The following is a 27,239-nucleotide window of genomic DNA, read 5'->3' on the forward strand; positions in this document are numbered from 1 at the left end:
AGTCCATGAGGATTTTCTATACTTGATACTTATCATGGGGTTAAAAATGCTTTTTAAATCATCTTATTAACTCTAAAGAAAAGTGGAAACATTTCAAAATCAATTTCATTCATATTTTTCAGATTGGTACAATTGATTCGTTATAAAAACCTGATACAGTTTATTGAAAATATTTGTATCTAGTGTCCAATTAATGTAGATTGAAGGGCTTTTTTTGAAAAATGCACTTCCTGTATTATATTTTCACTTCAAGTTATTACCCAGGAAATAGCATCCCAAATGTTTAAGTTCTTCAACTGACAGGCCTTGCTTATATGAAACTTGCTTAGTGACATCTGGCTAAGAACACTTCTTTATATAAAGACATATTTACTATGTACGTATCAGTCTACTGCAGGTCTCAGTCTTATTCAACACTCTATACCAGGCACCCTGCAGAGTGCCCAGAGCACACAGTGGGCATTCATGTTTGCCCCACGGGTGCCATCTGCACGTGGTCCTTGCAGGGTAACTGCTGGAATTGAATGTGCCTTCTTTCTTTGTTCTTAAAATGGGCAAAGTCTTATACACTCATTATCTCATGGGATAGCACACCCTCCTTTGCCAATTTCTAACAGACATGATTAGTTCACAGCCAACCTCAAAGGATCCCCAGGAGGAGAGAGCAGATGTGTGGTCCTGATCCCTCTGATCTCTGGAGGCTCAGCAGGAGGGTTCCTGGCCAGTCTGTGTCTGAAATGGCCTTGCTTTATATCTACTGCTTGGAGTCCTCCATCTGGGGGGCAGGTCATTTTGGAAGCCAACCTAAAGTCACTAGTGGGACCTATGCTTATTTTTGGTACATACAGAGTGTGTAAAATGTCAAAAATGCTGCCCCTATCATCTGTTTTCATAATTTAAAGACTCAAATTCTGATATGTTTCAAATGAAAAATTGTAGATTTTCTATACACAGATAGTACTAAGTAATGGAAACACTGCTGTTGTACACTGTCAAAATACACTTATTTGCAAAAAGCTGGATAAGCCCAAACTACAGAATCCCTCACTATTGAAGGACATCTTCAGATGTTCAGGGCTAAACTCCACCAACCTAAACTTTACACATTAAATCAAAGAATCAGAATTTATCTGCACCAAAAAAAAAAAAAAAAAAAAAAAAAAGAAGCAGGGTTTCAAAGTGCTTATTCTATACTTTACTGTAAATGATACAAGTGTGTGTATACATATACACACACGTGAATGTAGTAAGTCACCTAAATATATCAAAAAGTGACATTCAGTTATTATTGTAGCATTGGAAATACTCTCTTGGAATAACATTGTTTTCTATTCCTGCTATCTCTTCCTAAGTAGCAAATATATATGCTTAGTGGCTCTTATAAGAAGGAAGCATGCAAATCATACATTTGGCATTTTAGATGGCATAGTGAATACTTGTTTGGTAGGGACTAACAGAATCCTCAGGGTTTTTTTTTTTTGCTTTTTTCACCTTTTCTTTTTAATTTACTGGCAATTCCTTTTCCTAAGTTAACAGCTTTTTATATATGCTGTTATTCAGGTTACTAGAGCAGGTATCCATTTTACTTGCCATCAGCTGACCACTGCTGTTATAACTGCTGGGATCAGAACTTTCTTTGCAGCACAGAATGCTGTAGAGGTACCTCTGGCACTCAGAGGAAGCAAAATAGTAAATCAAGGGATCAATGCAGCAGCTTATGCTGCTGACACAGACACAGAGGAGGTAGGCAAAGTAGGCGGCCTCTGTTGTGGAAGTATGAGAAAGGAATGAGTAGTGCAGAATTAGGAGGACGTTTGTGGGTCCAAAGCAAATGATGAAGATGCAGAAAACAGCAGCCGACAAGAACAAAGCCCGGGACTTCTTGCTCTGGTTGGCGACTGTGGAAGAGCTAAGACATCGGATGATAGACACATAACAGATGGTGGAAATAATCAATGGCACAAAAAAGAAGACAGCGGAGAAGGCTGAGAAGTAATACGCATAATAACCTTCCAGCAGGGTTTCATTGAGCACATCGTGACAGGTGGTTATGTTGAGCCCCGGCACCTGGGTGGTTTGCTCCTTGAGGAGAAGGGGCACCACCCCCGCGACGGCCACAGCCCAAATGGCCAGACAGGTGAAGGAAGCCCTCCCCAGAGTGCGCCAGGAGAGGGACTGGATGGGGTACACCACAGCCAGAAACCTGTCAATGCTTATGACTGTCATGAGCATGATGGAGGCGTACATGTTACAATAAAACGCTGCTGTGACGAAGCGACACATTTCAGACCCAAATTTCCAGTCGCTTCCAGAAAAGTAATAGCTGATCTTAAATGGGAGCACAGACACAAAGAGCACGTCAGCCATGGCCAGGTGGAACATGTACACCACAGCGGGCTTCTTGACCTTCATTTTCAGGACGAACACAACGATGGCCAGGACGTTTAGAGGAAGGCTTACTGCAAAGACGCCAGTGTAGACTGAGGGGATGAAAAGGGTCAACCAGGTGCTGGTCAGGTATCCCGAGGCATCTTTTGAGATGAACACAGGGGGTAGTTTTTGAAGAGGGCTGCTTTTATTGGCGGAGCTTAATCTGTGTTCAGTTAACTCGCTCTCATTATTTTCCTCATACTCCCATAGCGGGAATGGTTCAAATCGATCGTTGGAATTCATGAGAAAAAATGACCGGGGAGCCACCGTAGCATTTGTTGCTTTTGATGCTGGAAAAAAAAAAAATGAGTTAAAAAGGCAAAAGAGACAGGTGGAGAGTACATTTTACTTTTGTTTTTTGTTTTCTTACTAGAAGAGTGGGTGGCAAGGAGCAGGTGATACACAAATGGGTTACAGACTTTATCAGGAAACCAGTGAACTCAAAATATTGTACAACATTTTGTGTTGGCACAAGTGCTTTTAAAACTGCTCCTCGGAGGGATAGAGGTGATAGATCTACCCTGCAGACATCAGGAGAGGCTGAGTACATGACATGAAGGAAAAAAAGCAGTGGCTTCTTGTCTATGCTAGCCACCACCTATATAAGCAACCACTGCCAGGCTGTATGACTTCTTTCCACCATATGCCTTCACTGTACATTTTATCCATTGAATTTGTAGCCACCCCTTGAAACCCATCCTTCCTGATGGTAAAATCCACATAGAAACTTGAGAGGACTTTTTAAAGGTTATTGAGCTAGAGGCAGATTCAGGTAGGACTGAGGGCTCCCATTTCCGTGATGATCATCCATGTGACAGTAGTTCTCCTCTAATGTCTTTAATTGTTTACACAGTAGAATGTCCCAAAATCTCTCATCATATTTGCATCCAAACCACAGTCCCTCAGGTTATCTTCTAATATAACCACAAGGTACCTACTACCTCGGTCTCCATCCTGTTTCCTTCCTCAGCAGGTCAGTGGAGTAGTAGATGTCCTAGGCTCATGGTCTTGCCCAGCTCAGTTCCAGAATGCTATGTATATTGAGGCAGATGCCAGCCAACCATGCTATTCTGAGTATCAACCAGAAGTCAAAACAGAGGCTCAGTTGCAAACTTCCTCCTTTTACTCCCCTCTTCCACCAAAAACAACCATTTGAAATGTTCATCAAAGAAATGTGACATTCATCTGTTGGACTTCAACCCAGCTTTTCCTTCCAAGAAGCTCTGCTAAAATTCTGCCATTGAGGAGACATGGACAAAGAGCCTTTGCCAGGCCTTGGGAAGCTGAGGAGTGGGGACAGAAACCACCAAGGGGAAAGGGTGAGGCCTCTATCACTGAAAATGTTCCCAGCTAAGACTGGACATGCAGGTCACCTAAAAATGATGTTACAGGATTTAAAAACTGGCTGGAAGTTGGATAAGCACCATGGACTTTCAAACGTTCGGTTTTATTTTTCAGTGGTGGAACCTTCCTGCAAATAGGTTACACAGAGAAGCAGAATGCAGTAAGAGAGTTCTGCCTCTGGTAAGGTCTGCAAGGTCTTGTCTCCTTTAGGTAGAAGTGATAAACTCTGGTCCCCCCTTCTTCCCCAGATCAATAACCTGAAGGAGTTTAGGTTCACAGGGTGGTGTCTGCTAGCAAAGTGATACAGCCTTGAAAGAGATGATGGCACCTGGTGTCTTGTTTTCAATGGCTTTTAGCCTGAGGAAGGCCAAGTCACTGCCCCAAAGGGAGGCTAAAGCTCAGGTAGAAAACCCAGCTTTTCTGGCCTGAAGAACCAGAGGACAGAGCTCAGGGCAGCCATCATCACTGGAAAGTGAGGAGGGAATCCCAGAAAGAAGAAAGTCAGAGGGCAAGCCCTAAATCCCAGTGTGAATTCTGCCCTAGGCTTTGGCCGACTCTTGAACATTGCAGGGAGGATGCAAAGCAGCTGTGCTACAGGTAAAGGGACTGAAATGGTACTTGAGCTTTTTGCTCCAGAGGCAGTTTGCAGTTTGAATCCAACCAAATTAACTGCCTTCTAAAGCAAAACCACCAAAATTCTTTGGAGAAATAAAAAATCTTGTGTCTTTACAGTACAACCATGTCCAGGGTACAACCCAAAATTACTCAATAAAAAGAATCAGGAAAATGTGATCCAGTCTCAAGAAGAAAGACAATCAGTGGAAATCAATCCCAGGATGACTCAGATTTTGGAATTAGCAGGTAAATATTCTTTTTTATTAAAGTACTGTTGATATACAATCCTATGTTGGTTTCAAATATACAACACCATGGTTCAAGTTACCCATATTACTAAATCCTCACCCCGACTAGTACAGTCACTATCTATCAATGCAGTTAGCAGATAAGGATTTTAAATGATATGTTATAGTTATGCTCAATGAGGTAAAGAAAATATTCCATTGAAATGGGTGAAAAAACAGAAAAGATCAGCAAAGACACCAATCAGTGGAAATTCTGGAACTAGAACATGAAATACAATAAATTGGCATCTATTTCCAAAATGCAGGGCAAAGCTAGAGCAAAGAAAAGACAGAACAGGGCCTGACAGTGAAAGGCTGAGGTCAAACTACCTCAGCACGGTCACAAGTAAGTCTCTGAGGGTGAAAGGGTGGCCTGGCAGAAGACCTGTCACAGGAAAAGGACAAATGTCTGCACTGATGAGCCTCTGAGTTGCATGTTTGTCTAGTTTGTTCCTCAAGCTAAGACAGCGCTCCTATGAATCTCTGACTCTCCAGAGTCCTGCAGGCGGTAGGTGCCCCTTGTACTGGCTTTCAGTCACAGACCTGCACTCTTCACAGGCTCTGCCAGCACTCCCTCTGAACTCAATCTCAGAATCACTAAAATGGGATTCCAATACCTGTGTGGTCTGTGAATCTGGCAGCCAGAAGCATCCCATGTGAAATAGGACATGCATTTGTTTTGTAAACTGTAAAAATCAATCAAGGTAAGAAATTCTTTTCAACCTTTCAGTGCAACTTCCTTTTAGACTCAATTATTTGCTGGCTCTCAATTATTTTAAATTAAAATGGAATCTAGGCTCTTCTTCCCTCCTATATAGCAGTGTTTATTTTTTCAGTATCATGAAGGACATGAGCAGGTTGTAAAGTGTATAGCCTCAGCATTCACATATGTAAATCAGATTTTAAACTTACGGCCTTTTCCAGGAGTATCACTTTCTTCCCTTTGTGGTACATCTAACTTACTCTGTGTGCATCTTGACCTGGTCACATGCAGGCCTGACACTGGTATCAACTCTCCCTGGGGGATGTAGGCTATCCTCAAGGTCATATGTATGTATGGGACCAAAAAGGAAAGAATGAATGGGTCCTGGCATTTTAATACCCCAAAGATAAGTATCCTCAAAAGTGCTGATCCAGAATAACCTTCAAATGACACAATTCTCCTCTGAAGTTCTGGGAACCTGACCAGACTGACTTTTGTCAAGCATTGAGGGGGAAAAAGTGCATGCAAACACACATGCATGAAGACATTATCTAGAGATATGATACAATTTGAAAACTACTGAATACTCATAACTAGGCATCGTAGATATTATCACTTGGTTTGAAATTAAAACTGTCATTAGGCTTTGCTCTGTATTTAGTACTTTGGTACTAAGTACTTATTTTCAAAAATTTCTTCCCTGGCTAGGCCTTCTGGGGCAATATGGTGTTTATGACAGAAACATTATACCCACTGAAACATGACATTTTTTATAGGCCAGGAAGAATGCCTAATCCCTTGTTTAAATATCATCACCTACGGTGTCACCTTTTTCTTGCCACTATAGGTTTGGTATTTTGGCTTTGTGGAATTAACGTCAGCAATTTCTGTTTGTTTGGGTATACACCAGCATCAAACAGAGAACAAAACCAATTCCAGCTGACTAGCTATATCCAGCTAGCTCAAGCCCCTACAGCTGAAATTTGAGTTTGAGTATCTCGCTTTTCCTCTGGTCCTAGCCCAGCTCATGTAGGTCAAAGAAAGTGCTTGATTGAAGCTCTTGTAATTCATCTGTTTTTGTTGTTAAGCTATGTTTTCACACACAAAAAATCAGCTCAGGTCCTAACATCAGACCTCATACTTCTTGAATGTTTTCCCTAGTTTAGCTTTCTCTAAATGGCCCTAAAGTGGTTGTGATTGAATGTAACATATTGCTAAACAGCTTAAATATGGACTCTCTTAACTCTGGAGATTTTTCAAAATTAGTAAGTCAGGTGGTGCTTTTTCTGTGTTTGATAAGACCTGGCCTGGAAGCAGAGGGGTGACTAGACACTTTTTCAAGGTGCATGTGATTCTGGGCTTTATACCAGCCAGCCTCCCACTACACACCAGCTTCAGTCTGTCTCAGAGCTCAGCTCACTTTTTTTAGGAATTAGCAAAGGAGAAGATGCAGGACCTTACCCACATTTCCACATGGAGCAGGGCCATTCCCTGTACTTCTCCACAAGTGAATCAATACCATAGGCTAAACAGATACAAAAAGAGGGTGATAGAAAAATAATAGAATCATACTAACTCCATCAAGTGGAAAACAGTGGCATCTTGGAATACTTCACAGCCTCAAATATAAACACCCACCATTTTCCAGTGAAAAGAGCCAGTGCTCCTTGAAAGAAAATAGACTGGTTCCAGATCTGGGGTGGGCAATATATTAGATGGGCCTTGAACATCTTCCAGGAATATGAAGGTTAAGTTAGAAAGACTCTGGAATCAATCTGAAGGGACTCCCACTGGCCAAGGTGTGACAATTGATCATCAAAATAATAATGAGGTAAATGAATTGAAACATTGGAAAAATGTCATGTATACTAAGATCTATGAGTTCATAACGATACTCAAAAGAAAATAAAACCTTTTGAGTTACATTTGGAGGAAATTAGAGGACCCAGTCTGAAAACTGGTAAATAAAAGGCAAGATCCAAGCATTATGCTGTCTTTTCTATATAAATGATATTTTAGGGAAACAAAATAGTCAGTGAGGGAAAGTTCTTTATGGAACAACTCCAGTTCATAAGCAGAGAAACAACAACAAATTTAGAAAAGCATCATTTTGAAGCTCTCAGTGACATAATGGATTTAGTCTGATGATCATCAGTGGTTGTTACAGGTGGAAAGGTTGATGAGGACATTTATGGCTGGATCAAGCTCACACCTGAATCCAACATCTCGGAGAGAATCTTGAGGCGACCTAATAGAATGTACACAGCATCACTGCTGTACTCCTGCAAAAAACCAGACCTGAATCTGATGAGCCTCCAGATGCACCCACCACATTACAGAAAACGCAGAGGACAACCGGGCAACTCTAAAGCTTCAGCTGGTCAGACCCAGTGTGTAGGGAAGCCTGTAAGACAAATGACCTAGTTTCTTTGACAAATCAGCTATCGTAAAAAAGGAGGAGAGGAGAAACAGTTTTGGATTAAAAGATATTTAAGGGACACATCAACCAAACGCACTGGTGGGCCTTGTTTGATCCTTCTTTGAATAAACTAATTGTGAAGAGGCATTTATAAGAAATTTGAACACGGATTGAATAGTACATGATAGTAAAGAATTGTTCACTTTTTTAGGTGGCATAATGCTATTGTGGTTATGTGGACAAAAAGAGCTCTTATCTCTGTGGATATATATTGATGTACTCATATATGTCTGGGATTTGCTTTGAAATTATCCACTTGGGGGAGGAGGAAAGTGAGGGCACAGATAAAACAAGATATGGGGGTATAATTCTACTGTTCCCTTTGGGGTACATTTGAAAATTTTTATAATAAAAAGTAAAAAGAATAGAAGAAGAAAAACATATTGTACACATATTTACTCTTCACTAGAGGCTGAAGACAGGGCTTTTCATCTTAGTTTTGAAGGGGACAGAGTTCTTGAATGTTTGTATGAATATAGTTTCACATTTAGAGAATTCATTTGATACCAACTCCTCAGAGGCTTCTCTGGAATATGAAGGAATTGGTATATGAAAAACAATATTTGTTGAGCACCTACTATGTGCTAGGCGCTTCACTTGTCTTACCTCCTGTAACTCTAATATTTCTAAGAGATAAGCATTAAAACCCCCATTTCATGTGTGTGGATAAAATGAGAGTTCCTGTGGCCAGGATTCTTACCTGGCCCTGGTTGACTAGCTCATTGCACACCTGTGGGCAATACATGGCTGTTGACTCTATATGAATAGCTCTGCCCAGTGCTCTTGGCGCAACATGGTGGCAGGGCTGCAAGGCTGCAGGAGAGCAGAGCAGAGGACAGAGGCCCAGAGGATGGCTGTGTGGGATGACTGTGCAGAGAGGCCCCAGAGGATGACTGTGTGGGATGGCTGTGCGGACAGAGGGGCTCAGAGGACGGCTGTGAGGACAGAGGGGCCCAGAGGCAGAGACTGGCTTGCTACATGCAGACTCACTCTGAGTGAACAGGATTCTAGTGACTGACCTGCCACCTGGAAATAAAGTTGGGTATAACCCTTTCACCCCCAAGAACGTTTTGCTGTCCATTTCTTTGGCCACATTGAATTACAGCAAACTTGCCCAGGGCTGAAACCCATTGGCAAGACAATGTGCAACATCTGGAGGCACAGAGAGGCTAAGTAACTAATCCAAAATCATACAGTTAAATGGAAGAGCCAGGATTTGAAACTTGATCTGCCGGGCTCCACGGCTCATATCTTTGAACCACACCACAGTACGTCTTTAGAAAGCCTGAGATTTATTACTTAGTCCTAAAAAAGTACTAGTTTTTTCCCCTAAGCAGCTCACCAAATGAATGAATCTGCTTATCCTTTTAGCCATAGCAGGAAGGAATGGCTATGTGAATGTATAGCTTAAGCTGATGATGCCCACAGCTGTCGCTTGAGAATTCAAGAGTCCTGCTGACCTTGGCTACACAGCAACCACATGCCAACAACCCAGACCTTACAGACAGGACAGATGTAGAAGTGAGATATTCAAGGACAAAACAGAAAAAACAATGTTTAAAACATTGTTCAAAATGCGGCAGAATCAAGAGCAGTAAAAGAACACGTATCTCTGCTGTGGAAAAAACAGAACTGAAGGCAGAGTAAGGGGAGCGCCGCCTGCCGGGTTAAGAGCAGGTCACCAGCGTCAGGCTGCCTCCCCTCCCGCCCCACATCCTGGGGCGGGGACTCAGCAGGAAGCAGAGGAAAGCACACCTAGGAGGAAGCCAGCAGAGGGAGGTACCGGAAGTGCAAGGTAAGGGCAGCCACCAGGTTTAAGGGTGGGTACGCCCAAGGCCAGAGCAGGCACAGAGGCCACAGAAGTATGTGGGGCCCTTGTCTGGAACCCACAGGGGCCAGGCCTGATGCGGGGGTAGGACACTCACAGGCCTCTCCGGGAAACGCCCTGATTCCCTGGCTTTCCCATTCCTCCAGGCCTGTTTTCCACCAAAAGTCACAGGTCCTGAGCACTGTTTCCTGGGAATGCTGTTCTCTACATCCAAGATGACCTGCTAAAAAGAAAACTAATTCACAGCAATGGATGTTAATAATGACCATTTCCTCCTGGTACCAAGCTGTCTTCAACCCCTACCCCACCTGAGTCCTACTGCAGTTTGTAAACATCAACTCAAGCAAATTAGGTTCTAGCGGTGAGAGAGGCAATCACCAATGTACTTCCTGGGAAGTAAACTCTTCTCACAAAGCTACTAGGGCTGTCATTCTGCTACCTGTAAGCAATTCACTATACTTGCTGCATATGTTTCATGTATGGTAGAGACTTGATAATAGTGATGAAATCAACTTACAGTGTTGTAACAATATATATATATATATATATTTGCATTGCAAAGTATTTAATAATTTTTTTTTACAACATGCATAATTTCAGACTGGTGGTTAATTAGGAATTACTTCAATACTTGCAAACCCATCTGCCTCAGGATTTAGTCATTATGCACGAATCTAAGTCAGTAAAATTAAAGAACAGCAACAGCTAATCTAATCCTTTATATTCCTTCGTGATCAAGCAAGATGCATAAAAGAATGACTTAAAGGGCTAAAATAGATTGATGTGTAAAACGTGAATTTCTTTCTAAAGCAACATTTCTAAGGATATATTTAAACCAAAGGTCCCACTTTATAGAAGCAAAATTCTTAATTCAGGCTGCCTCTATTTTTAGCCATTTGCCACTAAGCTCCTTTAAAAATGTTATATTCCCCAACAAAGAGTGTTTTTTGCTTTTTTGTTTTTTTTTACCATGTTTGGAGATGACGGAATACTTGAAGATGTCACGTGTATACAGCTGGCATTTTGCCTAAGATCAACTTAAGATAATCTTTTGTTACATTTTTATTTACTAGGGAGTACTTGTAGCATTCAAGATTAAGTCTGGGTTATTCGTTTGATCAATAACTGAATGTACACTAAAGATGTATTTGAGAGCTGAAATTTTGGATAAATTTTCACCAGCATTCTTTCTTTTAGCAAATTGAAAAATGTGGGCTTAATTTCAAATAATAAACACATTAGTAAATAGTAAGCCTCGTAAAAGAAAGACCATATTTTGTTCCTGTTCGAAAGACTAAAACCTTTGTTTGAAAGAATGGTAACATGAACTTTCACTCAACTACTCCTTGTTTAATGTGGAAAAAGAGACAAAATACACTGAGGGAATAGAACTGCATAGTTAAATGCGACAGTTCCGGACATACTGGAGACATCTCGGTTTTGACAATGACTTCTCCACGCCACCCAGGCTTTAATGCCTTGTTCACTGAAAACCCTCTTTGCACAGGTGACGGCTTGAGTGATGTCATCTTTCAGCAAAGCGCTGCAGGGTATATGACAGGTGTTAACTGATCTTGGGGTTTTGCCATCCTCACACCAGTAGCGGTTGTTGATCTAAATATCCCGTAATCAGTGCTTTGGCCTGGACGATTGTAGTTTGTAGCCTGTGTGTTACAGTTACTTTCCCATTTGATCAAACACATCCCTAGATCTGGCCATTAATATTCTTAGCTTCTGCTGCAGCATCAGGAGTTTAATCATACTTCAAAATACCATGTTTTCTTTGCTGACTTAACCTTGTGGAATTCTCCTCTGAGAAAAAGAGACACAATTTTGTTCTAATCTGGTTGAAAAGCCACAGCTGCATCTTACTTTATGACAAATTGACTGTTTCATCACTTTGCATCTGGGCATCTACTTCTTAATGGTCATTTCATCGCCCGGGTGCTGGGAGGGGGCAGGGCACAGACCCCCAGCTCTGACCCAGGTAGGAGACCCTACTCGGTGCCGACGGCCTCGGCGGCTGCGCCTACAAGGCCTCTCTCCAGCCCGAACCTTCGCTGTAACAATATTTTTAAAAACAGAATGGTGTAGAAAATATCACAATGCCTAGCACATGGTAAAGGTGAGTACTATTTGGTAAAACTTTTGTCTCCTATCTCTAGACACACAGTAATTATACATGCATACATATCGCACAAACACACAGCTACTGTGTCATAATGTAAAGCATATGTCTTACAGTTATTACTGTTGGTTAGCCAGAAAGAAAATACTGGAAAACTATAGAACTGTAATAATGGACTGGACTTCTAATTCATCACAAACTTGTTATATAAATTAAAAAATGTTCTTTCTTGAAGTTTAATAAATTTGTTTTCAAGTGCAAATTACAGGTTATTCCTGTTATTTCAAAAGGCAGGTTCTTCCCACGAATGGACTAACAGTTACCAAAGGGAAAGGGACTGGGGAGGATGAGTGGAAGGAAGGGATAAGGGCGGGGGAAAAAGAAAGGGGGCATTACAATTAGCATGTATAATGTGAATGTTGAAACTGCAGTCTTCAGTACTAGCATCAGAGTAAAAATTAAACCAAGGCTGAGGTTTTTAACGACTCTTCTAGGGTGTTTTTGTAATATGTGTAGCAAAGGGGGAGCCCAGGACTCGTGAAAACTAGTTAAAGGGGAGTTCCCCAAACACAAAAGCCACATATTGTATGATTCTATGTACAGGAGAAAAGGTAAACTCATACAAAGCAAACAAAAAGCAAATCTGGAGTTCCCAGGGGCTGTGGGGAGGGAGAATGGGGCTGGGTGCTTAATGGGTACAGGGCTTCTTTGAGGTGGTGAAAATGTTTTGGAGCTTTCAATGAAGTACAGCAAATAATCCTACAGTTTATATGGAGCCACTAAAGACCCTGAATAGTCAAAGCAATATTGAGGAAAAAGAACAAAGCTGGGGGTATTATGCTTCCTGATTTCAAGCTATACTACAAAGCTACAGTGATTACAACAGTATGGTACTAGCACATGAACAGACACATGTATCAACAAAACAGAACTGAGAGCTCAGAAATAAACCCACCATATATGGTTAGTTAATAAATGACAAAGGAGGCAAGAATATACAATGGGGAAAAGACAGTCTCTTCAATAAATGATTGTGGAAAAACTGGACCACTGTCTAACACTATGCCCAGAAGTAAGCTTAAAATGGTTTAAAGACTTAAACATAATATCCGAAACCATAAATCTCTTGAACATCAGCATCAGTAATGTTTTTCTGGATATCTCTCCCAGAGCAAGGGAAACAAAAGGCAAAATAAACAAGCAGGATCGTGTCAAACTACAAAGCTTCTGCAAAGGAAACCATTAACAAAAGGAAAAGGCAACCTACTGTATGAAAGGATAGATTTGCAAATTATATATCTGATAAAGGGCTAATATACAAAATATATAAAGAACTCATACAACTCAACACCAAAAAAACAAAAAACTCAATTAAAAAATGGGCAGAGGACCTGAATAGACATTTTTCCAAAGAAGACATATGGATGGCCAACAGACACATGAAAAGATGCTCAATATCATTAATCATTGGTGAAGTACAAATTAAAACCACAATGAGATATCACCTCACACCGTCAGAATGGCTATTGTCCAAAAGGCAAGAAATAATGAGTGTTGGTGAGGATGTGGAGAAAAGTGAACCCTCATACACTGTTGGTGGGACTGCAAATTGGTCTAGCCTCAGTGGTTGTACCACATTGTAAATGTACTAACTGCCACTAGATTGTACACTTTAAAATGGTTTATTTAATGCTATGTGATGTTTACCAAAATTTAAAAATGAAAGAAATTAAGAGAAAGAAAGGAAGAAAGTAAAGTTCTGAGGGAAAAAGACAGGTGTGTGTCCAAAATAAGGACAGCAGGAAGATTAGACCCTGGGGTCCTGGTGACCTCGCTGCCTCGGCAGAACCCCAGCTCAGGGCCCAGCTGAGTTCCAGTTTGTGAGGGTGACAAGGACAAAGGTGAACTGATGGAGGAAAGAGGCAGGAAGCGCACAGGGAAGACAACTGGCCAGAAACATTTTGGAGAAGGAGCAAATCAGAGCTGCTGAGACACTGTAAGTTAGCATTCCTGGGACCCTGATCTGTTTTGATTAAGGGCTGATAAAGGATGAAGGTGGGGATGAGGGTGGTGGAAAGGCAGCAGCACAGATCAGGAGAATATTCCTGGAAAAAGGGCCAAACAACTCAAAAACATGGCTGATTAGGAGAGAACCTACATCTGGGATGTCCTTTAAAAATAAAGCCAAAGTCACTAGGGAATGAATGAATGAACAAACGAGAGAAGGAAGAAAGGAAGGAAGGGAAGCAGGGAGGGGGGAAAGCAGGGAAGAATAAAGGAGAAATTAATTTAGACAGATATTGGAATACAAAATTACTTATTGGTTCATAACAAATTAGACTCCCAGGCTTTATAGAGGTTTCTGGTCAGCTGAGTAAGAATCACTGTCAGCTGTTTCTTTTGTTTAGGCTTAAGACCAGTCTCTCATGAGCAGCCAGTTAACTAGCATATTCCTGAGCAGGATTATTTACAGCCTGCCTTATCATTTGTTTGCAAAAGTAGGTGGCAGGATACTACAATCCAAGCATAAATGTTTACTAAACACCTCCATACGGTAAGCCTGGCTACCAAACCAGGCTTACCAAACCAATGGGTGTCGCCTTTGCTCTCTAGGAGTAAGAGGGGGCAGCTACTTCCCTGCTCTAAGGGGGACTGGGGTCTGGTGGCTTCTTCTCTATAAGGGGAGGTAGAGAAGGCTTGCACTTCGGCAAGACAGGTCCGAGTTCAAGTCCCAGTCCCACTTCTTGCTAGGCTTGTGACTCAACCGCTCCGGGTCTGCTTCCTTTCCTGTAAAATGGGGATGCATCGACTCAAAGGGTCATTATAAGGAATAAACAGGATAGCGTATGTAATGAACCTATGCAGGGTGTTGGCTGTGTAGATGTCTGACAGAGGGTAGCTGTTTCTAATTAAATGTGAACATGTGGGGTGTAGGGAGGGCATTCTGGCCGGAGGGAGCAGCTGGGGGATAGAAGCCAGAGGAAGCACAGATGCTTGGGAAGGAGTTAGAGGGTGGGGCAGGCTGAAGTAAGGACATGTAACAGGTTGAAAGACAGAGGGAGGATGTGTAACAGGGGAGGCCGGACAGAGGCGAGGGACCCAGCCTGCCTGGGGAGGGCACTCTACGCCACAGAATTGGGCTTGACTCTGGGCAGGAGGGCAGCACGGGGAAGCTCCCACCCAGGCCCCTCTGCACATTTACCATCAGCTAATCTGGAACCCGTTCACCCTCCAGATCCTTGTAACATTTATGACCATCACCGCCTGGATGCTGGCCCTCCTTGACGAAGGCAAGTCATCTCTCTTCAATTGCTTAGACAAGGAATGTAAACTGGTTAAGGAACTTAGGAATTTCTCAGCATCTATCTGCTGAATGAACATTGGTTCCAGACTCCACAGGGATAAATGGAAGTTTATAATGTTAGCCAGGGACATGGATACCCACACAGTGACAATGCAGGAAATGCCAAAATGAGTGGGGACAAAACGTCTGCGGGAGCTTGGGAAAGGCACACACTGGTGGACAGGGCGAGCCCTGGAGGGGTTTCCCATGGCTGGGATCTCACAGCTCCTGTCATCACATATAGCTGGTCATGAGACATTGTTTAGAATTACTGGTGTTTGGTGATAATAAAAAGCAGACCTACTTTTCGTGAATTTTGTTAGTGAGTCAACACTCTCTAAAAACAAGACCCCACTTATTTCCTGCATGGAACACTGTCTTTGTGCCTTAGCTTCAGAATCAGCAACTGGGAATAAACATCCTCCACCTTCAGAGAGGGGATAAACATCCACCTTCTGAGAGGTTCTGCAAAAGGGAAATCAGATGCGAAGTGCAAATACCTCCTGGACCCCAGTTTGCCACAAAATGTGCACTTACTACATGTTCCTTGTCTTTTCTCATCCTCTTTTCTTCTTTCTCTCCCAAAGTGATTTGGGAATTTGGCATAGATAAGTTAGCCAGTGGTTGTTCATTTACTTTTCTGCCTATACCAGTGCTGTCTAGGTTGGCATACATTATATCAGTTCCTCAGGAAATAAGAAGTGGGGCAGAAACAGCCACCCTCACTCCCTAATAAGAGGCCAAGAATCTCCCGGGAGTCCACTGTGAGGATAGGGGACTACAGTGGATCAGCACTTGTATAAACCTACTCTTGACACCACCATCCATATCTCAAACAGAAATTTGTATTCTCAAGAGCTTGTCCCAATTAAGTTAAAATTACAAAGTGATATCTGACATCACATAACACCCCACACAATTTCCCCTGAGTACTCCATGTGTCTGTCCTCAAACACCCCAAGAGAGAATGTGCCTGTTACCACATCGGGCCTGCTAGTTGCTGCAAAACTTTGGGCTCCTATCTGGGGCTCTTAGTTTTCCTAAAACACTACTGCAAAACTCGGCAAAGGTCGAGAGCAGAGAAAACGATGTCTTTGTCGCCTCTGTATCTTCATGTGTCTTACCCTATTTCCAGAGTGAAAACAACGTGGAGTACAGTCTTTCACTGATAATAAGAAAACCAGCTAGAATTTGTTTCTACACCGGAAAAAAGTGGCTAATATCTTACAACCTTCTATCTCTATAAAGAACTTTCAACTACCCCCTCCCTTCCCCACTTTCTAATCAGTATCTTTACAGTTTAAAAGCAATTTCTCTGCCCTGCTTTTCTGGGGGTGGGTGGAGAGGAGGTTGTAAAATATATTTATGTGGTCAAGAAGCCATATACTTAAAAAATACACTATTAGTGGGAAATGTATTTTAGGCGAGCAGCTTGATCCTTGCAGTTGACCAGAAATTGAAATACTAAAATCTGAAGGTGTCTGAGAGTGCTGGGTTCCCTCAGGAAAGGAGAGCTCTGTCCTCAACTCACTTGGAAGGCTGGGTTCTACATAACAAACCAAACCACCCAGCCACCACCTCCCGCGTTGCTATCCTGTTAACATCCTGTAAACTGTACCCTGAGCACCTCCGGAGCACAGCGCCAATGCCAGAGGCTGACAGTACTAAAGTTTCTGCTAAACGTGCCAACGGACCGAGCTTTTCTATCCACCACTTTCTTTGCCTGTAAAATGTGCAAGAAAAACAATTCCAACCAAACAAAACTTGAGCGGGAGCGGTCGGTTCTCCACTTAATTTTGCAAAGACCAGAACGCTGACTGAAGCAACGTGAGACCCTTTCTTATTGTCTTATTGGGGGGTGGTCCTGGAAGAAAGGCCACATGGTGACTCCAGAGGCAGCGAGGGGCCTGCAGGCTGCCCCAGGAAAACCCGACCCCCTCCTCCTCCACACGCAACACCCCGTCGCAGGCCGGCTGCATCCTCCAAAACCGAGTCCAGAGGCGCATCGGCGGTTATGACCCACCTGGTACGACTGGGGTGACTTGATCTCAGCCCAAATACCTGTCTGGCTTCTGGAGGAAAATGGGGCAGAAGGTAGAGCCAGGGACACCCTCCTCGAGGAGGAGGCCCAGCCTGTACCCGTGTAGTGCCCCGCAGCGCCCTTCCTCGTCCCGGCCGCCCCGCTCCCGCGGAGGCCCCCGGCTGCGGCGCGCGGTGGGCAGGAGGCTCTCCGGCGGCAGCTCTCACCTGGCCCGCGGCCTCGCGTGCGGGCGGACAGCAGGGGGCCGCACAGGCTCAGTCCCGCGGCGAGGAGCAGCAGGCGCCGCGGCCCCATTGTCCGGAGGCTCGGCGCGCCCCGCGCAGTCGGCCGGCTCCGATAGGTTCCCCGCCTCGGCACGCTCAGGCTCGGCACTCGCTCCCTCTAGCCGCGCGGGGCAGCTGCCGGCGGGCGGGCGGAGCGCTCACTGCCAGGGAACGGAGGGCGGCGGCTCGGCGTCGCCGCGCGGGTCCGCGCGTCTGGAGCTGCCCGGGGGGCGCGCGGGCGGGGGCGGGGAGCCGAGCAGCGCCCGCGGCTTAGGGCGCCCCCCGGCGCCGGGCCTGAGCCTCGCCGCGGTCACGGCCCGCAGCCCCCTCCCCGCCGCTCGGCTGCTCCCCCGGCCCGGCAGCTGCTCCCGCGCGGTGCGCCTCGCCGCGGAGCGAGCCCGCTCTCCCCCGCCACGCCCCGGGTCCCGGCCGCCGGCCACCGCCCGGCGGGGAAGTCCGAGCATGGTTTCCTCGGGAGCCTTTGATCCCTTGGTGCTAGTGACTCACTCGGGTCAGGGCCTTCGCACGGGGCCGCCCAGCCTCCGCCGCTGGCCCGGGCCTCTCGGTACCCGCCGGGACGGAGACCCTGGCCGTGAACCTCGGATCCGGGACGCGCCCCCGGGCTCCGGCCCCCACGCCCCGGCCCGGACCTCAGGCTGAGCGCGGCGGCCCACTGCAAGTTGGGTATTGAGTTAAAAGGTTGAAAGTGACTTGTGTATTTATAATTTAAGGAGTGGATTAAAAGCTTTATAATGTAGTGGCAAAGTTGCCCTGTGGGAAGGAGCCCTCGTGTTTGGGCAGATTTCTTGACAATTTTTACCCGTCTGTCTGTATTTTGAGGACTTAGCCGTTTCCTGCGTCGGGCACATAACACCTCACGAGCCCGCTGACCGCGAGGGGAGCTGCCCATCTGGTGCCCGCGAGCAGCTCCTCCCCAGCCCGCTCCGCACGGCTATAGCTTTTTGTTCGCTTTCAGCCAAGCTGCCGTGAAAATCACCTGCTGGCTTACCCCGAGCGCCAGCTGGAGGCTCCCCGGGCCCCGGGCAGTGCCCGGCGCCGGCGGGAGGGACCCGGAGGGCGAAGTGCCCCGGCTCCTCGCAGGTCTGCCCGCCCACGGTCTGGGCCCGCAGAACGAGAGTTCACTGGAGTTTGGCCAAATTCCAGGCCCAGGGTGAGGGACCCCAGCATCGCACCCCGAGCATCGCCCAGGGTCTCTGGAGGACTCCGCGGCTGGGGCTCGGCGGGCCGAGCATGCGGCGTATTTTGCTTTGAGAGCGAGTCGACCGCAACGGGAAATGTGTTCCCTCAACCGGCAGTTTCTAGGAAAGTCCTCCCGCGGCCCCTTCTCCTCTCGGAGGTGCCGAGTGTTCTGCACCCTGTGGCTGATAACGTGTGGTTGAGAGTCTTTGCGCAGGTTCCTAAGCATTTTAAAAAGGGGATTTCACGTTGACAGCGTCATTCCCCACCCAGAGGCCTGACACTTAAACCTGTGGAGAAAATACAGCAGACTGTCCTTCTCCTTCCTGTGCCCCACCTCCCCATGGTGCTCAGAGCCCAGTGCCTTGCACAGAGACGTTGCTCAGTTAATTACTGAATAACCCAATTATATTACACTTAGAAGATTTTTCCCTATTTCACTTTCTGGGGAAAACATATCCAGGGGCAGATGTGAGCTATATATGTAAAATTATATGTTTCTCTACCTCCCTGTTAATTTACACAATTCTTCATCAATCCTAGGACACCATTGATTTTAAGACTCAATTTATGAAGTACAAGGAAGAAAAAAATGTTGCCAATTGAACTGTGACATACCATTGACTGTAAAAAACACCTCAGGTACAGGGCTGTGTAAATTTGAAGAAAGGGCATGTTAGAATCAATGAAATACAGTGTAAAATACAGAAGTAATATATGTGGCCACAGATTTGAACAGTTCAAGGATATTAAATGAAAAGTATCTCCAGAGTTCTCTTCTAAGAATCACATCTCCATGAGGACAACTGTTAAGAATTTCTGTCCATCATTCAAGAAACTGTACCCACATAGGAATGTACATGTATGTATATATATATATATATATATATATATATATATACACACACATTAAAATAAGAATGGGATAATAAACACTATCACTACCCTTGTAAAATTTAACTGTTTCATTGGTGGAAAATGTTTCTAACCACTTTACAAAACTAAAAATTAAAAGGGTGCTTTTCTTGCTTTGTTGTTAGAACAGAATGTACCTCTGATTAAAAAAAGGTGGGGGGCTGCTGAAACAAATGCTTAAATTCTTTGTTCATATCAACTAGATTAAAGCCCCACCCCCACTTAGAGTGGGACTGAAATAGAATGAACAAGGGGGGAGCGTGGAACAGAATGAGGTATTTCTACCACACTGGTATTTTCTAAAGATTGTGGATTGTTAACAGCAGCCACCAGAAGCTAAACCTACCTTCAAAAATAATGGTGTTGGAAATAGCAGTAGACTCATAGCCACTGAGAAGGGACTGGTGGTTACCATGGGGGAGGGGCTGGGGTGAGCAGGTAGGGAGGAGGAGGACAAAAAGGGGCACAACAATTCTCAGTCACAATGTAAGCTGGTGATGGGGATAGTAGTACAAGCATGGAGAATATAGTCAATGATTCTATAACATCTTCCTGTGTTGACAGTAACTGCACTAGAGGGGGTGAGGATTTAATAATAGGGGTAACTGTTGAACCACTGTGTTGTATACTTGAAACCAATGTAAGATTTTATATCAATGATACTTCAATTAAAAACATTTGTGGTGTTAGCTTTGATTACACACAAGTGTAGATTCTGGGACCCCATCCCATGCCTATGAATCATGTTTTAACAAGCACCCCTGGACAATGGTGATTCTGAGGATTTCTCCACCAAAGTTTAGAGAAATACTGTTCTAAAACAGGGGTTCTTCAGCTTCAGCATGGAAAAAAATTGTGTGGAAGACTTGTTAAACCACAGTCTGGGCCCCATCTCCAGAGTTTGAGTCAGTAGGTCTTGGGTGTGGTCTGAAAGTATGCATCCTTAACAGGCTTGCATGTGATGCAGGTGTTCCTGAAGTTGCAGGGAGTGCGGGGGTTGGGAGTGATACACTTTGAAAACTGCTTTAAGAGGTAAAAAGAACTGAACAGGATTTCATATAGTTTGCATGGCTTTCTTTAGATTACACAATATTTCAAGCATAGAAAAGTATAGAGCCTAACCACATCTATGGGCCTACAACCTGGCATTAGTTAACACATATTTATGAACATGTAGACATATTGGTTAAGCTTTTTGTACTGGTTGTACCCTTTACAGACTCCATTCTTTTTCTTGCCCAGAAGAGTAACTTTCTCATCCATGTTTTTGTACTTTTAGTACCTTTGTGTTTCCAAAAAAAATAGTATTGCTTTGTATGTTTTAAATATTTACACAAGAGTTAACATCCTCTAGAACTTCTGCAGTTTGCATTTTTCTAGATTTGCCTGGTTAATACATGTCTATCTAATCCTTTTTAAAACTATAGTATTCCCTTTTATGTATATCCTGCATCTTATTCTTCTAAAACTATTTTATCTGCAGTTTTGTCCCCATTTTTGTATCTAACATAGTATCTTTTTGCTTTTGTTTTTTCTTTATTAAACTGGTCAGAGGTTGGAAATGACCATTTTCTAGTGCCCATCTTTTTGTTTTGTTGCTTTTATTGTATATTTTCAATGTTACAAATTTTTACACAGGATTTTAATTATTTTTTCATTCTATTTTCTTTGGCTTTGCTCTTTATTCTCCTAACCTTTTGGATTGAATGCTCAGCTTGTTCATTTTCACCCCTTGTTCTTTACATGATCACTTTAGCTGCATTTTGCAACTTTTTTGGTATGGACATATATGCAGTTCAGGTCTAAATATTTTGTTAATTTCTATATATCTTCTTCACCCCATAAATTATTCAAAATTTTGGCTGTTTTTTTGTGAAAGATTTCTAATTTTGTGTGATGGTCTATTGGTGATGTTGTTTTTTTCCTCACATGCTAAAAGTTCCTGTAATATTTGTGCGTTCTTTCAGCCTTCTTGAAAAAGATACCAATCTCTCTAGTTCATTTGGTCCATGTCATCCATACCAAAACCTACTCATTGTCAGTTTTAGAGCAAATGTGTCCAGGTGCCCAGAATACAAAATCTACCTAATGACAGATGGTTACCTAACATGTCGATACTCCTCAGCAGCGAAATCTCAACATTGCCTTAGCATTGACATCGGAACTACTTGATACTGCTTCCAACTCTTCATCTGCTGTGTTGGAACTTGGCCTGGCTCTGAATAGCTGTCCCCTCATAGGGTTGTTGGTACTTAGTAGTGTTTTAAAACAAATGTGACAAGTTTTAACCTGAAGATGATATGAAAGCAGTTTCCTTTAAATCTCTCAGATGATCTGTCCGCTTCAGGGATCCTCTTACCCCTCCTTTATTCAGAGCCCTCCAAGGATGATAGTATTTCCCAAGAACTTGCTTAGTAATTTCCTTTTGGAAGCTAATGGTGGTGATACCAGGGCTCATAGGAAATGAAATCAAGTTGTATGCAGATTAGGTGTGACACACTCCAGATTCTGTGCAGATAGCTCCACATGTGTTTTTGAGCAAACAGGTCTGTAATCAAATCACAAGCTAATCAACAGGAGACTTGTTTCCACCTTTTGCTGTTACAGATCTGCTTTGGTATGTTGGGTTTAGAAGTAAAGTTAATCCCTCACAATGGGTCAACAAATGTACTCCCACTGATTAGATGGATGGAATGGTAGACTATCCCTATGGTTGGGCTGCTAAGGAAAGGTCAAAGTCAGTGTCTGTTAGAAAGAAAATAACAAAAACTTTTTATCCCAGTTATCTAAGGTGAACTCAGCGTCTTTTACTTCTATTAATTTCCCTCCTGCATTAGTCAGGATTCTATAGGAAAACAACCAAGAAGGACATATAGATACAGATGTATATAGGTATAGATATAAGAAGTTTTACTTTAAGAATTGGCTCACACAGTTACAGGTACTGAGAAGTCTCACTAACTGCGGTCTGCAAGCTGGAGAGCCAGAAAATCCAATGGTGTAATTCAATCCAAGTCCAAAGGCCTGAGATAGAGGAGCTAGTGGGGTGACTAAGCACTGAAGACTTGAGAACCAGGGGCTGCTGACGTAAGTTCCAGAGGTCAAAGGTTTGAGAACCAGAAGCTCCAAAGTCCAAGAGCAGGAGAATATGGATATGCAAGTGAGAGTGAGAGAGAGGGAGAGAGAGGGGGAGGGAGAGAGAGAGAGAGAGAAAGAGAGAGAGAGGGAGAGAGAGGGAGAGAGGGGGAGGGAGGGGGAGAGGGAAAGAGAGGGAGAGAGGGGAAGGGAGGGGGAGGGAGGGGGAGAGAAAGGGAGAGAGGGAGAGAGGGAGAGGGATAGAGATAGAGGGAGAGAGAACTGGCCTTTCCTGTGCCTTTTTGTTCTATTCAGGCCCTCAAGAGATAGGATACTGCTTGCTCACACTGGGGAGAGTGATCTTTACTCAGTCTGCAGATTCAAATGCTGAGCTCTTCTGCAAATACCCACATGGACACACCCAGAAATAGTGTGATCAAGTTAACACATAAAGTTAACCATCACACCTTCCAATGTATTTCAGTTAAGAGGTTTTATACTCTAAGGAAAACAACAGTGAGGCAGCCTAGAACATCTGTGTGAGCTATTTGGAGATTGAGTTGAGACCATATGACTGAGGTGATTAGTAACTGCTCTATTCATACAGGGGCCAAACTAAAGCAATACTGTGACTCCTGAGGGAGTGTGGGGTCTGGTAGGGTCTTGTGTCCTTGTCATCCATTGCAGCACCCCATTCTGGCTTCCACACCTCCACCATTTACAAGGCACTGCCAGGCTCTGGACTTGGAGTAGAGGCTGAAACAGTATGCCTCTGGAGCTTACGGGGCATCTCAGAGGCTCTGTCTTAAAGCTATGATGTCCTGGTTGCAGTAGCAAGGGAAATAGGTTTCTTGAAAAGCAGATCCGCAGGGCCCACGCTCACCAGAATCTTTCAAAGTATAGATGACTTGCACCAGAGTCTGTGGGCTGCCTCTTGGAATGTTTGAGGAGTACCACAAACCCCTACTTAACCACAGCCCAAGTCATACAAATCACATCATGAATAGCACCTCTAGTTAGTGCCCAACCCACACACACAGACACCAACACACACATTATAGTTCTGGTCTCTCAGTGACCTAAGGGAGATGTGTCATGTCCACAATGATCACACCAAGCTGGTCTCTTTTGTCACCAACTTCAGAATATTAGAGTGAGCGCATGTTTGCCTTCCCTTGGAGATCACTAGAATACAGTTGAGAGTAGCTAGAATGCTTATGTCCTTTTTGCCTTTTAAAGTTCAAGGTGCTAAAAAAGTGGAGTTCAGGGGGGCATGGACTCTCTCAACCTTCCAAAGACCATTTTTGTAGTAGTGGAAACATGATCAAACATAGATGAAAATAAAAGAGTCAACTATATAGATACCTGGTTAGTTTCAGTCGCTAAATGTTTTGAAAGGAAAACAGTTTTCTTCTTCCCACTAGGAAAAACTGGTGAAGGGTAGCAGAATGAGCTACCCCAAAATAAACCTCTTTGGTATTTTTTTTTCGTACTTGCTGTGATTTCAATTATTATTTTTATATTGAGCATATATAATAAATGCACAAATCTCAGGGTACAGCTTGATGAATTTTAACATGTGTATGCATTCATATAACCATCACCCATCAAGATACCAGTCTAATTCTTTTCCTTCACCTTTTTCATCCCTCCAACCCCCTGCCCTCTTGTAACCATTAGTCTGTTCTCTGTGTTTATGAGTCTATTTCAATTTTATTTGTTCATTTTTTTTTTCAGATTCCACATGTAAGTGAAATACAGTATTTGTCTTTCTCTGACTTATTTCACTGAGCATAATACCCTCTAGGTCCATCCATGTTGTCACAAATGGCAAGATAATGGCTGAGTAATATTTCATTGTGCATATGTACCACCTTTTCTTTAATCCATTCACCTGTTGATAGACATTTAGGGTGTTTCCATAGTTTGGCTATTGTAAATAACGCTGCAATAAACATAGGAATGCTTATATCTTTTTGGAATCATGATTGTTTTCTTCAGGTAAGTTCCTAGAAGTGGAATTGCTGGGTCATATGGTATTTCTAACTTTAGTTTTTGAGAAACCTCCATACTTCTTTCCATAGGGGCTGAACTAATTTGCAATCCCATTAGCAGTGTAGGAGGGTTCCCTTCCACCACATCCTCTCCAACACTTGTTATTTCTTATCTTTTGGCTATTAGCCATTCTGACTGGTGTGAGGTGCTATCTCATTGTGGTTTTGATTTGCATTTCCCTGATGATTAGTGATGTTGAGCATCTTTTCATGTATCTGTTGGCCATCTATATGTCTTCTTTGGAAAAATGTCTATTTAGGTGTTCTAGTCATTTTTAAATTGGATTTTTTTTGATGTTGAGCTCTATGAGTTCTTTATATATTTTGGTATTAGCCCCTTATTGGATTTATCAATTGCAAATATATTCTCCCATATAGTAGGTTGACTTTTTGTTCTGATGGTGTCCTTTGCTGTGCAGAAACCTTTTAAGTTGATGAAGTCCCACTTGTTCATTTTTGCTTTTTTGCTTCCCTTGCCTGGGGGTACATATCCAGAAACATCACTACTGCTGATGTTCAGGAGTTTACTGACTATGTTTTCTTCTAGGAGTTTTATGGTTTCAGGTCTTATATTTAGGTCTTTAATCCCTTTTGAATTAATTTTTGTGTATAGTGTGAGAGAGCAGTCCAGTTTCATTCTTTCACATGAAGCTGTCCAGTTTTCCCAACACCACTTATTGAAGAGACTGACTTTACTTTATTGTATATTCTTGCCTCCTTTCTCACAGCTTAATTGACCATATACATGTGGGTTTACTTTGGGGCTCTCTATTCCGTTCCTTTAATCTATGGGTCTCATCTTGTGCCAGTACCATACTGTTTTGATTGCTGTAGCTTTGTAGTATAGTTTGAAACCAGGGAATGTGATATTCCCACTTTGGTCATCCTAGGATTGCCTGGGTTATTTATTTATTTATTTATTTATTTATTTATTTATTTTTGTGGTTCCATACAAACTTTTAGGGTTATTTGCTCTAGTTCAGTGAAAAAATGTTGGTATTGTGATATGGATTGTACTGAATCTATAAATTGCTTTGGGCAATATGGCCCTTTTAACACTATTAATTTTTCATTTCCATGAGCATGGAATGGCTTTCTGTTCATTTGTTTTCTTCAGTTTCTTTCATCAGTGTCTTACAGTTTCCAGAGTACAGGTCTTGGTTAGGATTATTCATAGGTATTTTATTCTTTTGAGCACAATTGTAAGTGGACTTGTTTTCTTGATTTCTCTAGTTCATTATTGATATATAGAAATGCAGCAGATTTCTGTATTGATTTTGTATCCTGCAACTCTTCTGAATCCATTTATTCTAATAGTTTTTTGGCAGAATCTTTAGGGTTTTCTATGTATAGTATCATGTCATCTGCAAATAGTGACAGTTTTACTTCATACGAATTTGGATGCCTTTTATTTCTTTTTCTTGCTGAGTGCAGTGGCTAGGACTTCCAGTACTATGTTGAATAAAAGTGATGAGAGTGAGCATTCTTGTCTTGCTCCTAATCTTGGATGAAAAGTTTTCAGCTTTTCACTACTGAGCATATTAGCTGTGAAATGTCATATATGGCCTTTATTATGTTGAGGTTTATTCCCTCTATATCCACTTTGTTGAGACTTTTTAATCATGAATGGATGCTGAATTTTGTCAAATGCTTTTTCAGCATCTATTGAGATGATCACATGGTTTTTATCCATTCTTTTGTTAATGTGGTATATCATATTGATTGGTTTGCTGATATTGGGGACCATCCTTGCATTTCTGGAATAAATCACACTTTTTTTGTGGTCAATGATCCTTTTAATGTATTTTTTAATTTGGTTTGGTAATATTTTGTTGAGTTTTGCATCTGTTTTCAGCAGAGATATTGGTCTGTAATTTTTTGTGCGTGGTGTTTTTGTTTGGCTTTGGTATAGAGGTGATGCTGGCCTCATGGAATGAATTTGGAGGCTTTCCTTACTCTTCAGTTTTTTGGAATAGTTTGAGAAGGATAGATATTAACTATTCTTTACATGTTTGGTAGTATTCTCCTGTGAAGCCATCTAGTCTTGGACTTTTGTTTGTTGGGAGTTTTTTAAAATTACTGTTTCAATTTCACTACTGGTAATCTGTTCAGATTTCCTGTTTCTTCTGGTTCAGTCATGCGAGATTTCATGTTTCTAGGAATTTATCCATTTTTTTCTAGGTCATATAATTTGTTGGCATATAATTTTTCATAGTAATATCTTTTAACTGTTTGTATTTCTGTTGTGTCTTGTGTAACTTCTTTTTCATTTCATTTCTGATTTTGAGTCTTTTTCTTGAAGAGTCCAGGTAAAGATTTATTGATTTTGATATCTTTTCAGAGAACCAGCTCTTAGTTTCATTGATCTTTTGTATTATTTGTCTCCATTTTGCTTATTTCTGCTTTGATCTTTATTATTTCCTTCCTTCTACTAACTTTGAGCTTCTTTGTTCTTTTTCTAGTTCCTTTAGGTGTAGGGTTTGATTGTTTTAGATTTTTCCTAGTTGTTGAGGTAGGCCTGTAATGCCATAACCTTC

At 42.7% G+C, this 27,239-nt stretch overlaps 1 protein-coding gene across 1 annotated transcript; it reads right to left on the minus strand.

Annotated features, from left to right (window-relative positions):
- Positions 1 to 40: 40 nt before the first annotated feature.
- F2R (coagulation factor II thrombin receptor) lies at positions 41 to 17,772 on the minus strand. Its single transcript, XM_036886075.2, has 2 exons — positions 17,405 to 17,772; positions 41 to 2,720 (listed from the first exon to the last, which is right to left on the minus strand). Exons 1-2 carry the CDS (start codon positions 17,490 to 17,492, stop codon positions 1,525 to 1,527), a joined length of 1,284 nt encoding a protein of 427 aa, XP_036741970.1. The 5' UTR covers positions 17,493 to 17,772; the 3' UTR covers positions 41 to 1,524.
- Between the last annotated feature and the right edge of the window lie 9,467 nt (positions 17,773 to 27,239).

This window comes from Manis pentadactyla, chromosome 2 (assembly GCF_030020395.1).
Source record: "Manis pentadactyla isolate mManPen7 chromosome 2, mManPen7.hap1, whole genome shotgun sequence".
Classification (NCBI taxonomy): Eukaryota; Metazoa; Chordata; class Mammalia; order Pholidota; family Manidae; genus Manis; species Manis pentadactyla.

What these genes read in the sequence shown, in the direction of transcription:
- F2R (XM_036886075.2), bottom strand. Translation starts at nt 17,492, where the DNA reads ATGGGGCCGCGGCGCCTGCTGCTCCTCGCCGCGGGACTGAGCCTGTGC. An exon ending in CACGCGAGGCCGCGGGCCAG is followed by an intron (nt 2,721 to 17,404) that starts GTGAGAGCTGCC and finishes TTTTTTTTCCAG; the next exon opens with CATCAAAAGCAACAAATGCT.